General features: G+C 42.1%; 2 protein-coding genes across 3 annotated transcripts; both read right to left on the bottom strand.

Moving 5' to 3' along the window:
- Positions 1–116: 116 nt before the first annotated feature.
- LOC146980191 (DNA damage-inducible transcript 4-like protein) lies at positions 117–1,749 on the bottom strand. The gene is made up of 2 exons (XM_085788463.1): positions 1,484–1,749; positions 117–932 (listed from the first exon to the last, which is right to left on the bottom strand). Exons 1-2 carry the CDS (start codon positions 1,659–1,661, stop codon positions 487–489), a joined length of 624 nt encoding a protein of 207 aa, XP_085644589.1. The 5' UTR covers positions 1,662–1,749; the 3' UTR covers positions 117–486.
- Positions 1,750–7,176: 5,427 nt separating this feature from the next.
- sting1 (stimulator of interferon response cGAMP interactor 1) lies at positions 7,177–14,242 on the bottom strand. Of its 2 annotated transcripts, XM_085788465.1 has the most exons (7): positions 13,985–14,242; positions 12,314–12,540; positions 11,296–11,488; positions 10,684–10,792; positions 10,183–10,427; positions 8,379–8,565; positions 7,177–7,623 (listed from the first exon to the last, which is right to left on the bottom strand). In XM_085788465.1, the coding sequence occupies exons 2-7, from the start codon at positions 12,538–12,540 to the stop codon at positions 7,352–7,354; spliced, it is 1,233 nt and encodes a 410-aa protein (XP_085644591.1). In that variant the 5' UTR covers positions 13,985–14,242; the 3' UTR covers positions 7,177–7,351. The 2 variants fall into 2 exon arrangements, with proteins under 2 accessions (XP_085644591.1, XP_085644590.1); XM_085788464.1 differs by lacking the exon at positions 13,985–14,242 and having other exon boundaries at positions 7,254–7,623; positions 12,314–12,558.
- Between the last annotated feature and the right edge of the window lie 3,394 nt (positions 14,243–17,636).

Genomic DNA, 17,636 nt, shown 5'->3' on the forward strand with positions numbered 1-17,636 from the left:
CATGAAGCACCAGCACCAGCAGGCTCCTGGATGCTGGTCGGTGTGTGTCTGTGGGAACAGCTGCATCGTCCCTCGGCAGCAGGTACACTAACTGAGACGAACACAGGACTATGAAGTAGTGGTGTAACAACATTTCTTTATTTTACAGTCTCATAAATAACAAAAGTGACAGTAGAAAAAGCTTGGCACACTCCAGGAGCGAGACCCGCCCATTCCCAGGAGGACGTTTTCATGTTTACACTCGTTCAACTGTTGTGCAAAATACAGCCGTCATTGGCCACAGTGTAGGAAAACAAGCAGTTTAACCTCCTGCTCTCAGACATTCATACATAACACAGTGAACAGAACAATCCACTTCCTTACACAACAACAGGAACACACACTCCAACATTATCCAGTGCACATCACACTTTGTGCATGTTGCTTTTTAATAACATTCAAAGACTAATAAAGTTGTAAACAGTGGAACAGGGCTCATCCTCGGCCCTAGTGGAAGTCATGGATGACCGGACTGGCGGAGGAGTACAGCTTCCTCTTCACCAGCCGGTACTCTGCTCTCAGCTTCAGCACCTTGTTGATGTCAAAGATGCGCTTGAGCGGTGGCCAGCCACCGTCCTGGTCCGCCCTGAAGATCACAGACAATTCAAACGTGGGGGTGACGCTGGGGTCTGGGAGGACGCTGCCCACCGACTTCAGGCCGTCTTTACACTCCACGTAGACTTGGATGGAGGCGCCACGGAGGCCGCAGGGCTCGTCGGCCGAGGAGCGGACCACGTCCTGGCCGACCTTGGTGGTCATGTGGTGGGGCAGCAGCAGCACCTGGCAGTGGAGGGTGGACGCCTTGGCCTCGGTCAGACAGCACTCCATCCGGCGGGTCACGTCCTGCTGGAGGAGGCGCTCCTCGTGCTCCAGGCCGGCGTCCAGGCTGTAGACTGAGGGAGGAGAGGAGGAGGAGGAGGAGGAGGAGGTGAGTGGACAAGTGGCATCAACTCAGTGTGTTGAACAGACAGAACATCTCACTCTCCACTGACAAGAACATCTACCCTGAAGCCTGGTGGTAGTGCTGCTGACCCCTGACCTGACGGTTCATCATGTGCTCATCTGTCATGTCAGCAGAGAGCTGACTCTGGATCAGCAGCTGGGAGGAGCACCGGTGTCATCAGCTGATCCAACACCTGAGTCACTTGCATCAGACTCTTTCCCATCACTCACATCAGCTAGTTTACGGTATTTGTTCTTCTGCCTGATAGGCTATTGTCGTTCTAGATTCAATATTGAGATAGGTAGCCTACAGACAATACAAGTCCAGTTGCCTACGATTCAATTTGCCCAGAAACGTAGGCTACAGTGAACGCATCAAAATTTAACTAGCTACTTAACTGTAAGTTAGAGTTTGAACTGAATATTGCCTGAACCCTTTAAACTAAGATCCCTTTGTAGTTTCCTGACAAAGCAACATTTAACTTTTTTAAAAACTACTTACAAGGCGAGTTTGTGTCTCTCTCATCGCAGCTCTCGACGCTGCCCCGCCGGCCTGAGCCGGTCTTTCTGCCCGGGGCGGTGAGCTGGGACAGATACCGTCCGATCATCTCCACGACGCCTTCCTCCTCCGACTGGACCGGCACCCCGTGTCCGAAGAGCAGAGCCGTGGTATAGACCATCCCGATTCCTGTTCACAAAGCTCCGGTGTCTCCTCCAAACGTCCGGTCGGTGTCTCCTCCATGTATCAGGTCAGCAGCTGAGACGAGCAGCCTCGAGCCGGCGGCCGCGGCTTTTATACCGGGCAGCCGCCGGTTGCATCAGCTGAGCGCTGCGTGTGGGCGGAGCCGAGAAACTTCCTGAACTAACGCAACATGTCGGGACATTACACCGAGGTGAGCTGAGCGGCTGCACGTATAGAGTAGCTATTACTGCAAGATACAAACATGTCACAACCGCTGCAGTTTTACTGATGGATGTGTCTTTTTATTTCATCAGCCACCGAGCTGGACTCAGAGCAGATCTGACACAGCGAAAAAACTAAGTGATAATCAATTATAGAATAAATGGTGAAACCTGGGAGGACTTCCCATTAGGAATGCGTTTCTACACTTTGGTTTCATCAGAGGTTCCAGGAATTATAGCGTATTAGTCTTGGTTTTCACGTGGTTGGTAAACTTTAAGTTAATTAACTTCAACTAACTAACATTGCCTGAAAATAAAAAGAATAAAATAGCCAAAATGAACAACAAAACAACAAAAGATAAATAGATAAATATAAATTTCCAGAAACTAGGCTACTTTAAAATATGCAGTTATAATAGCCTAATTTCTGTTCGGCTTTTTTGATCTTAAGTTAAAAAATATAATGATATATATGATTATTAATGTAATTAAAATCTAATAAAATTCATGGGAACTTGCACTGTAGGGAAATCTACCAGCCAGTGACTAATATAATGGAGTTTATAAAATCATGTGCAGTGGGCGCACTCTCAGAGGAGACATGCTCTTTAACAAGGCTCTAGATTAATTAGATTAATTCATTATTTTAATCATCTTACTGCTGTGGTTAATGAATTGATATGAACTGTTTCTATTTGAGGACATGTGTAGCTATATTTGAAAGGGAACGCTGTTGATTTTACCTATCAGAAGTTTGTTTCCAGGTGTAAAGTTACCTCATGACTCATGCTCTGTCATGAAGCTTTCAGTGGTTGCAGACAGAGCTGTGTGACGCTTTTTACCTCAAAGGTGGTTTAAGCTGATGAGTTTTGCATAAATATAAAAGAAGCTCCAGGCTACAGTGGCACTGTGGGTAATGGTTTTAACCAGCAACTGCCCATTATTCACTACTACTACTATAGCCTAACACACCTGAATCTCCAGACCAACTGACTGTGGAGTTGCATTGTGGGTAATGAAGCCACCAAATTTTGAAAAAGATAACAGATTTTTTTTTTGTTGGCTTTGCCGCAGTGATGATAGGACATAGCAGCTGCACAAAAAGGTAACAAAAGTTTTTAGAGGTGAATCTGTCTGTGTCTGAAATTCAAACCATTCATCCATATTTCCTGCTGGCAGCTTTATTATGCTGAATATGTTTATGTGTCTGGATCTCCTCAGGCGGGGTGTTGTCCAGCCTGGGATCATGAATGCAATCTCTTTAAATCTTAAGTTCAGACATGGGGGTAGTCAGAGTCGCCCCACCTGTTTCTTTTTATTTAACAACAGCATTAATTGATCGCCTAAGGGCAAAGAAGTTCCCCAGTCCTCAGACTCCCTGAAGCTGTGGGCTGCTACAGACCAGAGTTTACTACCTGCTCATAAATGGTGAATAAACACGTAGGCCTATTTTAAAAGAACTTAATGTTAAATAATTGTTTGTAATTAATGAATTAGTACACATGCTTATCCGTGCTATTCCTCTCTGAAAATGACCTCTCTGATGAATAGAGTGAAAGGTAATACATATTAGGCCTGATCAAAGATTTCATTGAGAAAAAATACGACTTCCATCAAATTTTCGGTCTGGTTATAAATGTCACATCAGTTAATCTTGATGTAACTTCCCATTAATTCTAGCTTTCATATTTGCTTCTAGTGTACTGACTTGACTGTGAGGCTGTGTGTGTGTGAGGGCACATCGGGTCTAGACAGGTGTTGTGAGCCCGGCCTTACTCACAGGTGAGTCACATGTTCTGACACATGCTGCTCACTCACACTCACACCTGGTCGAGCATCAGGAGCGTTTCCACCAAACACCCGAGTGTGTTTTTACGTCTCCGTCAGATGTGTAGATTTGTGCACGGTAGCCTATCTTCCGCCACTGCATTAATTATTGATTATTAATGTCCAGGCACAATAAATCTATAAACAGAATAAAACAGGAGATAACACAACCAAGTTAAGTCCAGTAAAGCAGTGACTGACAGCAGCTGTTCTCACTGGAAGGTAGCAGCCTACACTTTTCATGTGAATATCATATCTGGCTACATGTTCCTCTTTTCTTTATCTCCTCTACTACTCTTCCTGTTTCCTCAGCCACTTTTAATAAGTCTGAAGAGAAGATTTCACTTTTAGGGGCTTTGTGGTCTTGACCCAGGTCTAATCTCTGGGCCAGATTAACTTAATCTCTTTTTTTTAGTCTAAGGCTCAATCATTGTAAACATCATATAGCCTACTGAGTGTTTTATATTAACTGTATTAATGGTAAAATCTGTTGTATAATGTCTCTTTCATTCTGTTACCATAACACACACACACACACACACACACACACACACGTAAAGCTAGCCTGACGTGAGAAGAGACTCAGTAGGAAGACAGCTCCTGCAGGTTAACTTCTTGCCTGACTCACCTTCTTGGGAAATTTCCCTGCTGTGACATCACAGCTGCTGACCAATCACATTTAGACCTGAGGCTGTCGTCAGACAAGCTCCCCACCAAGGAGGAAGTGTGTTTCAGCAGAAAGGCCGGGGAACTACACTGTGTGGTTACAGTATACACTCACTGCCTAAACCAATAGTGAGTGCGTGTGTGTGTGTGTGTGTGTGTGTGCTGCACATGAATTTCTCCTCTAATGCATAGAAAAGTTGAATTTTCAGCCTCATCTTGAACAATGATAACAAACTGAGCCGTGAGTGTTGCCGGGCGGTCGCAGCAGGTTTAGTTTTTCATGGATCTCGTCACCCATCAGATTTATCACTTGTTCAGATGAGCTCAGCTCTCCTAAAGTCTACCTCAGTAAACAGCCTGCGTCCTGCTCTGTGTAAACTCAGTCACAATAGTGCCAGTGTTATCCATCCATCGTTCTCAGTGTCAGCTGATCTGATGTCAGCTGGCTGCGATGTGTTGTTTTCATGGAGAACAGGTCAGACCTGTCCGCTATAACTCACATGTCTGCAGTATTGTTTTTTTCAAGTCCTGATAACAAGGAGGGAACGTGTTCAAAACACGCGCTCCCTCTAATACACATCATCGTCCTCATGGGCTCATGTTATTGACACATACACACTCATGTTACCTGTGTCAGATAAAGTCATCAAATGTGTTAAAAACACTCAAGGTCCACACTGTGCATGGTGCAGATGTAGTAATGCATGTTTCATACAGATATCACATTGTCCATATGACAAGAGTAACAACATTATACACAGATGTTCAAAATAACATCACGTCACCCACAATGCATCAGCCACACCCTCAGAAAACTCTGTTCATGTGACTGGTTACATACTGGTTACATGTTACATGGATAAATTCCCAACCAGAACTTTTTTCAAATAATAATAGACAAACCTTTTATTAGTGCTTTCCCTTTTTAACATATTATTTATTCTATTTTAAAAATGTTTCACTGGCCTCATGAACTTAAATGATTGTGAATACACTAAAATATGAAATACACTGAATATTAGTGGAACCTATCTAATCAAATGTGAAACTATTATTAATAACATTAGAAATTGTGAAAGCAAAAACAGATGGCTTCAAATAACAGCAAGAAAAACCCAGAAGGATTTCAGGTTACTGTAAAATGAAATGAAGAAAAGAAAGCTTGTTACCGAGAATCGTCAGCTGCATTGTGTGTGGGTAATGTGTGTGGATTGAGAGGAATTAGCGTAGCTTAGCATCAAGACTGAAATCAACTTGATTCTATTTAAAGCAAACAAACAAAATCCACCTGATTTGTGTAAAAACTGACAAGTAGATGTTGAACTTCTCCCGTTCAGACTGTTCTTCCCACGGCCTGACCTCTGTGATGAGCGTTATGAGCAGCTCAACCAAAGAGGACGAGTTCTGAGTCATAGGAAGCATTTTCCCGACTGAGAGGTTGAAATACAAAGAATTACAAAAGAAGTGGTGGACTGGGAACCACAGCTACGTGCTGACCCAATAAACCTTCTTCATGCTCAGTGCAGCTCATGCTCCATTGTTCGATTTCTATCTTGTTCTTAATCCTCAAGCTACAACATGCATAATGATACCATCTGAATCTGCACTCTCAGAAGCCGTTGCTAAGGCATTGTGGTCTGGAGCAGATGCCTCTGTCCCTCTCACCTCTGCTCCGTGGAGACGTCAGATTGTTAACATATCTGATGCAACTTCAGCGAGCTGTTTCAGCTGCACTGCTGTGGGTCATGAGGTGTGTGTGTGAGTGTGTGAGTACATGTGAGATGCAGATAAGCAGGCGTGGTGTCAGGTGTCTGTGACTGCTTCTTTTGTTTATGCAGTCATAAAACACACTCTCGTCTGTGTATTCCTCCAACCTCCACTCTCTTGAACACCGTGTCTTTATCTGCTGCCTTCAGGACTTTCTGTACATTTGACTTTCTTTTTCCACCAGTCATGGCAATTTTCTGTCAGAATAAGAAAGTCTTTATATTTCACAATAAAAGTCTCAGGAATCGACACTAAGCTTTAAACACTGTGAAGCATTTAATCTCCATACAGTATGTGACTGTTTATTAACTGGACAGGGTTAATGTTGACAGAAGGTCACGTCCTGTTCTGTGAAGCAGGAAGGAGGATGACTAACTCCCCTGGGAACAACAACCTCCAACACCTGTACACTCTGTCCAGGGTTTTACCACCACACGTTTCAATGTCAGCGCAGTGGACTAAAGATAAGTGAGGACATATTGTTTTTTTTTTATTACTGTAATTAAAGCAGAAGTAAGCGATCCGGTCATTTTGGCTAACTTCCTGTCAGCCGATGGAGTTAGCAGTCCCCGCCCTCGTCCCTACGTCACCACATTCACGCGCATCCCTTGGCTGCACACACAGAGAGGACCGCCCCTTTATGCCGTTCTCTCTCCTCATTGGATAAAGGTTGTAGGATACAAGGAAAGTTTTCTCCTCGGCTTACAGCAGAGCAGAGTGACTGACAGACCCGTGTTTCAGACCAAACACTCTATATAAGTGATTGCTGTCGGAAGATATAACTATTTAAGACTTATATTAACACAAACATGCCGCTTACTTCTGCTTTAAGCACAATAATAGATGGTCCATTCATCAGCTCCTCAGTCTTTGTCAAACTATAGTCTATTTCTAATTTCAAAATGAATTGAGTAAGGGGCAGAAAAAAAAAAGTTTTCTTCATCCTGCTCCTTTCCATCCATAGGATGTGTGAATTATGATCATTTTGTCACTAATGTATGAATTGAAAAGGCCCATGCATGGAACAAGTACAATTGAAAATGAAAATAAACCAAGTCATTCATAATGGCACAGGTCAAATTAACACACATTTTGTTATTGATTTTTTTTAATTCAGCTGACACTCAGAGTCTGTACATGGAACATTTATTATAATTAAAGAAATGTAACATGACAGACACGGAGTACAGTGATCATTTCCTTCATGTCAATAATGGTCGGTGTCTTCAACAGGTTCCTTCAGAGGTTGAGGTCTGTCCAGGCTGAACATGAGCGTGGGCTCTCTGCTTAGTGGCTCAGGATGGTGCCACTCTCCATTTATGAGTGGAGGAGCGCTGGGAGGAGCACTGGAAGTCTTTGATAGAGGATGCTCCGCCTCCTGCTGAGGAAGAGGGGTCAGGTCGAACTCCTCAGCCTCCTGCTGCTGCAGGTGTCTGAGGATGGCCTTGGACAGGAAGTGAGGGTCATCCCCCTGCTCGTCTGGAAGAACAGGAAGACATGAGGTATGGTTTGTTTGAGCGTGGCATTTAATTATTCTGCTCACGCTATTTCAGCGAAATAGGGAAACCACTTTTCTCACATCCAATACAGAGGTGGAAGCTCACACAAAGTGAATTTTTGTGACCTCTACTCTTTGTTTTAGTTGTACATGGCTGCTGTGTAACAAAACCTTTTTAAAATATAAATACACAAATCTTCCCTGTGGGTCAGTGGATCAGCTAAAAACCTGAAACCATGCCCTTAAAAGCAGTCTGTGCCCAGTATAGAGACAGCTCTTAATGAGCTGATCTCTGAATGTGTCTGTGTATGTGTGTGTACGTACATACAGTATGTGTAGGTGCTTGTACTATGTATGTATATACTTGTACTGTGTATGCATGGTGCATGTGAATGTTTAATATGTGCCTGTAGGAATTTGATGTGTGTGAGTGGGTGTGTGCATACACACGTTATGGATGTATGCATATACATATACTCATATTTGCCTAGTCATCTAAGTATTTTTATTCTATGATCTGAGTTTTTTATGGGAATAATTTAATTATTTGTTTGTTATTTTATTTGGTATTTTTTATTTTTTGTGATTTCTATTTTGGGAACATTGTATAGGAACTGTTATTTGTCTTGCTTTTTAGGGACCCCAGGAAGAATACTACAAACAACTAACAACTAATGGGGATCCAATAAACAATAACCCCCCCCCAGACACACACGCACATGCCAACAGTTCATACCATTGAGGAGGATGAGTGTGTAGCGGTTGCGACACTCCAGCGACTGCTCCAGGATGTCCTGCAGGGTCCTGAAGAAGAGCAGGACCTGCTGCCTGCGCTCAGGCTCCCCAAAGCCTGCACTGCTCTCCTGGGACATCCTGTAGAGCGTCAGCAGGGGCGTAGCGTACTCCACCACACACTGATGGGCCTGCAGAGACATAAACACACACACATGTAACACAGACCTAAAAAAAAAAAGCAGTTGGTGAGTTATTTCCTGGACAATCGTTTAAAAGCATGTGGCACTTCAGCATCAGAAATGTTTGATTACTGTATTTTACAGGTAGATGGTGCTGTTACTGTTCTGCAGCGCATTCGTCCTCCACTGCTGAGTTCTCAGGTTTAACCAGGAGGTGGTACTCACACCACGCAGGGGAGGCACCTTATGTAGCGACTGTTTTGGTTTTTGTTTTAATCTCATTGTAAACTCATGCCTTTCATTGATGAGCCAATAGATTCAACAGTGATATAGTCAGGCAGTCATAGTTTAGCTCAGTCAAACCTGAGTCAAAGCTGCAACACAACAATATGAAATGATTTTCAACAGTAATAATTAATAGGCAAAAAGTTTTCAGAAGAGTTTTCATTGAGACAAGTCAAGTGAGAAAGTCTAAAGTTTGCTAATGTCCGCTGACAAACTGCTGATCCTACATTTTTTGTGTTGCATTAATAAGCACAAAAACAGGGCGTATATACTGTAGCTCAGTGGGTTGAGAAGCTACAGTCCTCACTGCAGCCGGCCCCGATTCAAGTCCATAATCTGGTGGCCCTTTGCTGCATGTCATTCTCCCCTTCTCTGCCTCCCCATTTCTTGTCTCTCTTTCAACTATTGTATCAATTAAAGGCAAAGAGCCCAAAAAATATACTTCAAATGAAAAACCCAAATCTCTTAGAAATGAAAGTATTATCGCATAAATTATAGTCTCATTACATGACTGTGTTGCAGGATGTGATGCAAACATTTGAAGATGTAATAATGAAGCATACTGGACTTTTATTGATATTTCATAGATTCAGCATTTATCTGAATAATTAAGATAATGGCCATTTAATTAATCCACAGCCACATAATTACACTTTATATGTAAAACTACAGTAACATTCAGATAAATACAACAAAGTCCCGAGTACAATATTTCCCTCTGGGTAGAACCTGGGTAGGATTATAAAAATAAACAGGCATCTCAAACTTGTACTTTAGTGTATTGGAGTAAAAGCCTAACATTGATCATCATTTTACTCTGTGTAGTGAAAAACACAGCCAGAACATTGTTCTGGTGATCACTTTGAAATAACTGGTGGCTATTTTTGTTCTGACATGAAACACAGGATGTTTTTATGAAGCCCCAAACTTCCCCTCCCCCGACTAAAATACAGAGCCAGTTCTGAGCACAATCACTGTTAGATTTGCTACATCAAAAACATTGAATATAGAACACAGCGACGTGCCATCATGAAATATTAGAAATAAATAAATAAAGTACCGGAACAGTCCCTTGAGTCTGTCACTTTACTGTGACTCTCTCTCTCTCCATCACATTTAAGCTGTGTAGTCTTTACCAGGATGATCAAAGGAGAACAAATCAGCCCAGACTGACACTGAGCCGGAGTAGATTTACTTTTTCAATATTGACTCCTACTCTGAACCTGAGAGGAGAAACGTTTGTTTCGGTATCTACCTGTCATCTCATACAGATCACTGATCATCAACCTGAAGTCTAATCTGTGAGAAGCCATCACACTGTTGATCTACATCCTCACCCACCTTCCTCTGCTCGTCAAAGACAGTGTAGACGCTGTGCTTGTAAACCCGGCTCCGGACCCCAGCCCTGTCTATCTCGTTGTCGGACAGGTTGTCGTCAAAGTGAATGTGGTCGTCCTCGTCCTTCAGTTTATGGGAGATGTTGGCGTTGAGGGGAATCAGGATTAGCAGCTTCTTGGACCCACGACCCCAGAGGTGAGCGGTGGCCTTATGTGTGTCACGAAATGATGCGATGGAATCCTCCAAACCTGGATTATACACACAATTTAACCATTTGATCAATTGTACCTGTTCATTTTATGCACACTCATATCTATAGAATAATAACCCTAACCCACAGGGTTAATACAAAAAAAAAGTTAGAGATAGTGTATAAATCTAAACTAATCACATGTCATGGATCCACAACATAATAAGTAGAAAGAAAAAGAGGACAAACTAAATATACATTGTGTGTGTGTGTGTGTGTGTGTGTGTGTGTGTGAGTGTTTTGATGTTACTGACGTGGCAGCACCAGTTGCAGGTAACCCAGGTAAAAGGACCAGGCCAGGCCGTGGGCCACATTCATCTTCCTCTCCTCACAGATGTCCGACACCTCCACCTCAGACGGAGCCTGCACATCAACCACATGAACAGCTGGAAGGAAGGATGTAACAACACCTCACCTCTGCCCAGGAGGTAAAAGGAAAGGGCATCCCTGCACCCAGGCTGCCCTTTCCTCTGCATATTTTTAGAAAACACAGCAGACAGAGACAGCTAAATGAGTTGAATTCATAATGCAGCCAGGTTCTGTGAAGAATGAATTATATTATAGTATTGATTATACTAAACTATACAATTCTTTAAGGACAGTACTATGGTCAGTACAGATGAAGATTAGCTATGGCCAGGAAACATTAGATGGTGTCTTTATGTCTTTATTATAAAGGTCTATGTCACTGTTTTTCAATGTTGTATCCTATTTCCTATGCATTACTGTACTCCGAATTACCATTTCATAAAGCACAAACTATTGTGTTTTATATAAAATGCGGTAGAATGTCTTCAAACTATAGTGGCAGTCTGGATGTGCAGTCAAATTGGTGTGTGTGTGTGTGTGTCAGGTCTGGACCTCACCAGGACTCCAAGGCTTTTAAACAATGCATAAAGAGCCGAGCTCAGGAAGAGGAGTTTCCAGTAGTGGCCTTCATGTTTCAGAGGATGTCCGTCCACGTAGAGCAGCAGGGCTGCCAGTCCAGCAGCCAGCAGGGTCTTACCACCCAAACCACAGGCTGGCAGCAGGTGGCTCAGAAACCCTCGACCTCGGTACCTGGTAAAATCAAATGAATAACATGGGATAGAGGTACGATTGTCCCTGCTGGACTGGTGAACGTTCACTTTAGTCTTTTCCTTATAGTTCACAAATTAAAATGACCCAGGTGTCTGTGACATGCTTCGATCAAATTACCCCAAGGATCAAACATCAAAATAATCCTGTTCAGAATGGCTGATTTCAGTGCCTGTCCCTTTAAATGCAAATTTACCAGTACTCACACAGGTAGGGGGGGGGGGGGTTATAATGCAAATTAGAAAACTAATGACATCTTTGAATGACAACTGAGGGAACAGCTCCTAAAGCCACATGGATTTCAACCTCAGGAGAACTGTAAATTACAAAAATGTTTCTTTTTGGTCAATTCTCACATTTTGGGGGCTGGAAGGCCAAACACCCAAATGTAGCTACTGTATGTTAAAGAGCATTCAAAAGTGATATTTCCATAGTATGTCCTCTTTAAGATCAAGATAAGATAAGATAAGATAAGATAAGATAAGATAAGAAGACTTTATTGTTCAATGGTTTAAAAACACAGTGGAAATTTGCCTTTGGCAACTTGGTAGTCAGCCAACAATAACAGCTTTAAGATAATTTAGGCCAAAACAATGAGCTGGAAGATGATAAAACAAGCTAGAGCTGAGATGGGGTGTAATAGTCTGTTGGTTTGACTTAACTCATCATCACTGATCCACATTCAATTAGAACAACTTAAAAGCAAAGTCACACAAAAGTTTTCTGTAGCTGGACGCTTTAGCTACTGAAGGCAGAACAGACCACAGGCACTGAATGCTTCAATCTGTCTCTGCTCTGATCTCTCACCTTGTGTTTGAATGGTACAGCATCTCCTCTGCCAGCAGACACAGCCCATGCAGCAGAGGGCCAAGGGTCATTTTGAGTATTACCATGGCAACCCAGCCAAATAACCTTTCAGGAGACAGAAACACGATGCCTGCTATTGTTGTGGCAGCCAGCGCCACAGCACACACCTTGGGCAAATTCCCACGAGGCCGGGGGATGAGCGCATCCTGATCTCGGAGGCACTGCATCTGTCGGGGGACAGTCATCGTGTCAGGGAAGCTTTTATACAAACAGGTGTTTCAGTCGCCCAGTGTGTGGGACTGGTCAACCAAGAAAACATTATAAACCCAGTTTAATCAAGCAATGTGGTGGTCATGTACAAAAATGTTTAATGTTTTCTCTAAAGTTACTGTAAAGTTACAGGTTCTTATATAAATTAACAACAGAAAATTGTTTAGATTACTTTACAACCACCATCATTTGTCCCATCAGAGCTTCTACCAATTGAGAAATGCGTGACAGAATCAAACCAGAGGTGTGGGCTTAGATTTTCAGGGGAAAGTACTGAGACTTTAAAAAGCCCAAATTTAGCCTGAATTGCACAGATCCTCTCCACTCTCTGTGGGCTGAAATGTTGAACATCTGGCTCAGTGGCATCAAAGATTTTATTTTTGCCCATCCTGTTATAAGAAATAGCCTCCAGGTGTTGTGTCACCGCTGACAGGGGTGTGGACAGACATAGATAATGGGAAATTTCCACTAGAGAGACATGAGGAGATTCACAGTAGGCTTATCAACCTTAAGATCTTGTGTCTTTGTCCTTGAGCTTATTTTTCAACAATATGTAGGACTCAAAGAGTTTTTATCATAGAGTCCTGGCAAAATACAGGTCATCAGCTGTTTGTGATTCCTTCAGTTCATTTTCCAGGACTATGTTTGCATAGTAAATAGTGTGTGTGCGTGCGTGCGTGTGTGTAAATGTTTATGCGAATGATTTCTTGCTTCTCCTTTCATAGCCCCCAGCTTTTAAGGGTTGCCGAACCCTCCCCTTCCCCCCCAACCCTGTTCAGTTATTTAGATGGTGTTCAAACTCTGTAGTTAGTAGATGTATGCTTTCACACTCTCACTCAATTAAATCATTTCTACGGTGCATTGAAATGTAATGGAGCTCCAATGAAGTAAATGTCCAGTTAGATGAAATGTATACACACATATTGAAATAGCCCGAAGACACGGTTTGATCAGCTTCAGCTTCTCATTAATATCCGTGATAAAGAGATTCGGGCAGGTATAGACAAGGTTAGAAAAGGCTCTACAATTCAGCCTGGTCTCTGTACTTGTCTTTGTAAATACAGTCTATATCATAAGTACAATACAGTCTACAGCTGCCCTGTATGAAAGGTGTCTCCAGTTGTAATTTATGCTGCTGTATATGAATATAATGTACATGATCTGACCCTGACAGCTCAATGAAGCTGCAGGTTGTGGAGTTCACAGCCTCGCCTGAGTTTATGTGGGTTTCCAGTTGCACAATGATGCTGTCTGATCCTCATGTGCACAGCCGGGAAAAAATCCCCACATAGCTGCGAACAGTCAGTCTAACTCTCTGAAAATGAACCCTGTTGTACACTGTGCAGTGACAATAAAGGGAGTGAAAGGAGAAGATTGAAATAAATGTATGCAGGGACTCACCTCAGTGTGTTTTCTCTGATTCAGATAGGAGAGAGATCCTTTGTCTGCTGTTCTCCTTCTGCCTCTCCTTTCCTGATCTCTCCACCCTTTTAATCATGGTCCAACTCTCACTTTCGTTTTCAGTTAAATTAGCCCTCTGCCGGTATGCTGATGTCATCTGAACATCACAGCAGAGAGACAAAGACCGCGAGTGGGTGGTTGTGCAAAGAGTTTCTCATATTTCATCCAGTGTTTGTGCCGTCTAGTTTTTCTGCCTGCTGGTTTCTAATAACTAATCATGTCTGGATAGCCTATACACATCCCTGTTTTAGCTGTCAGGTTGTTCACCTATTTACACTTTGATTTGCTTAACTCATTATATAATATTTCGTGTTCCCACCTGTTTGTCTGTCAGATCAACTCCCCTTTTACAAAGTTCCAGTAGAAACTTATCATCATTCGTCATCAGTGATTTACTGAATCTGCACGATAAAGAGTTAACAATGCTGGATGAAAAAGGAAGCACATGCCATAAAACCAGGAATGTCTCCGGAACAACAGCAATATTTCACTTTTTATGTTCAAGTGTTTGACCATGAGGTCGATGTTACAGTGACCCCATGCTCTCAGAGGGAAAAGCACACTGGAGTGATGACCAGTGTACAGTGTGGTGGCTAGTACAGTTAGTTAAAGGTCTGTAGAGTGCGGCTGGATTTGTGTGAGAGACTGAGAATGGAAGCACATGGAATTTGTGACATTTTATTCTACTGTGTAAAACAGCATAAACATGAAAGTCATTTGTTTGTATGCATTACAATGAGACATACTTTCACCTATTGCATGTAACTTTGTGTGTTTCAGACACTTGAGCAGTGGCTGGAGACGGCCCAACACGTGTGTGTCCTGGTTGGGACAAGTCGTTCATGCACTCAGAAAAGATCTGCTGGAGGCTGAAGCACAAAACAAGGAGCTGGCAAAGACGGACACAAAGAGAAAGGAAACCTCCTAACCCCTAATCTCCCCCCTTCCCCTCCTCTCTCCATCTATCTGTTTCTTTCTGTGAGCTAAAACCTCGCGTCAGAAATCTTTAGGTCCAACTTTTTACACTCGGGTGAATTTGTGTTTCTCAGTTATCCCGTTTTTTTTTTTTTCTCTCTCTCTCTCCATTATTTAAATGTTGCACTGTATAATTCATGAAGCTCATTTGCACTTTGGTCAAACATTTTCATTTTCTGTGAGACTACATAATGAAAGTGAAAGTCAGTTAGCAGTGATGGATCTAATTATAGGAATTATAAATTGCATTCATTCAAAGAAGAATGCAAAACACAGCTTGGGTTGTGTAGGAGAGTGAGAGCCAGGTCACCTTGACCTATTCTGATGCTGAGCATATCGGTCCACCAAACCACACCACACAGTGTTGAGACACCCACTCACATTTTGGTTTAAATTCAAGATAAATGAAATTGAGAAATGCCCCCCCCCACACACACACACACTGTCTGGTAAACAGGATGAAACTCACAAATCTAACTCACATGCATGAACATGCGAGTCCACGCAACACATACACACAAACACTGTCTTCGGCATGGCATGTCAGGCTCTGTATGGCTTGGAGATATCTCCAATTACGTTGTTAGTACGGCCACTGTGAATAAAGAGACTCCCCATTCGACACCGGTGTCTCGGCCAACTGATTCCACTCTTAATCCACCCCTGTCTGCCACACACAAAACAGTTGTTTTCTTGAATTTATTTATACTCTATGATTTTATAAAATATTTGATAGATAACCTGTCTGGTGCCTAGAAAGACATAAATAAATGATCAATCTGAGTGGGTAAAAATCATTGCTTAACCTGTGACCTGTCTCTAAGGAGACATTGGTTCATGTTTAAGGGATTCAAACCAAAAAGGTTGGGAACTACTGACTTCATGTGTTAGAATGATTGTGTCAAGGAAGAAGGAATAAGAAGATAAAGGAAAAAACACCTTATACTATGACTTCACTCTCTTTTACTTTCTTCTTTAGTTTGAACAAAGCATATCTCACCTCTTCACATTCTGTGATCTGTATCAATCAGGTTATATAAGTATGTTGTTTATGTGATGTGGCAACTGTACAACAGGTCTGACTGGTTTTAATGAAGCAGTCATCTGTAGCATAGATGTGCGTGTGTGCATGCGTGTTCAGTGGTAAGGAAGTAAAGGCACGGTATCCATACCAAAGGTTCATGCATATTTTATTCAAGAGTAAAAAAGTGGATCGTCCCATGGGGCATGCTTACAGTGTTAGTGACTGGGGAGTCAAAACAGAAAAAGAGAGAGAGAGAGAGAGAGAGACAGAGAGAGAGAGCGATGAGAGAGAGAAAGAGCGAGAGACAGAGCAAGAGAGAGAAAGAGAGAGGGAGAGAGAGAGAGAGAGAGAGAGAGAAAGAAAGTAAGAACCGTGGCACAATTTCTATGGCACAGGGTCTCCCAGGGGGGTTCACCTCTCCCAAAGAAGCACAACAAGATCAACCAAGGAGCAACGTAACATGAAGAGCAACCAGCAGAGAGAGAGAGCTTAAATATTAAGAATAATGTCCATAATAAATAGAATCATAATAATCATAGAATCATAAATATCATCAAATAACAAGAGGAATCATCAAGAATTATGATCAGAGAGAGAGAGAGTACACTTTTTTTCCTTTAAATTGTGACGGCAACACACCAGCTCTTCTGTTAAAATGTGTCTTGCTGCTTTTTGCTTTGAACAGCGCAAATTTTAACCATGCAATCATGCTTTTGGCTGCCTGAATGCCTGTGCCTCTGTATATAGTATGGTCATTCATCAATGCTAGTTTAATATTTGTTTATCATTATTCATATTTATCATTAAAAACAACTCCTGTACATCGACAAAGAACAGAGGAGAGAACGTGGACTCGACACTTTGAATAGAAGCGTTCTGTCATTCTGTACAGCGTTGAAATCAAACCGGAAACACAGGTTGTGAAAAAGAAAAAGAAAAAGAAAAAAAAAAAACTAAAAATATAACACAAAATGAATACAAAAAATAAATTAAATTAACATTATGTACAAAATAAATAATTCATTATTCCTCAGATCATTTATATTAGCCAGAAAAACAAGAAGAAAAATTTCCTACCATAGTGAAACACAGAGCACAAATATAATCTTCACATTATTATCAAAGAACTTAACTCTGCATGCACTGATGCGTTAATATAAATGCTTTACAAAGACCTTTTCTTTTGACTTCTTCTTGTTGTCTTGGCTGCTGCCTTCACCAGAAGAGTCTGTTTCCTCTGTGAAATATCATTTCCTGGTTGTTAGGGCCAGACGCAGTCGGCCATCACTGCTGTTTGGTAGCAGACAGCAACTCAGGAAGAAAGGAGGATGTAGAAAGAGAATGAATAGAGTGTGACTTCACATTTCAACTCCCCCCCGACTCCCTCACACACATAAAGTATCCTAATTCTGCTATGCTGCATCTTGAATCCTGTGACCATATGCATCAGATGTGCAATAGAACCTCTCTATGTTTCCTATTTACACACGACAGGTAGGGAGAAACACTTCAGATCTGACCCGGGCCCCTTCTTCATCTTCAAACCACTCCCTCAGACCCAACCGGCCTGGAACTAAAATGTATTTATTTATT

Source organism: Trachurus japonicus, chromosome 10 (assembly GCF_045865225.1).
Source record: "Trachurus japonicus isolate A0001 chromosome 10, Traja_1.0".
Taxonomy (NCBI): domain Eukaryota; kingdom Metazoa; phylum Chordata; class Actinopteri; order Carangiformes; family Carangidae; genus Trachurus; species Trachurus japonicus.

What these genes read in the sequence shown, in the direction of transcription:
- LOC146980191 (XM_085788463.1), bottom strand. Translation starts at nt 1,661, where the DNA reads ATGGTCTATACCACGGCTCTGCTCTTCGGACACGGGGTGCCGGTCCAG. An exon ending in GAGAGACACAAACTCGCCTT is followed by an intron (nt 933 to 1,483) that starts GTAAGTAGTTTT and finishes CTCCTCCCTCAG; the next exon opens with TCTACAGCCTGGACGCCGGC.
- sting1 (XM_085788464.1), bottom strand. Translation starts at nt 12,558, where the DNA reads ATGACTGTCCCCCGACAGATGCAGTGCCTCCGAGATCAGGATGCGCTC. An exon ending in CCTGCAACTGGTGCTGCCAC is followed by an intron (nt 10,428 to 10,683) that starts GTCAGTAACATC and finishes TGTATAATCCAG; the next exon opens with GTTTGGAGGATTCCATCGCA. An exon ending in TCTTTGACGAGCAGAGGAAG is followed by an intron (nt 8,566 to 10,182) that starts GTGGGTGAGGAT and finishes ATGTCTCTGCAG; the next exon opens with GCCCATCAGTGTGTGGTGGA.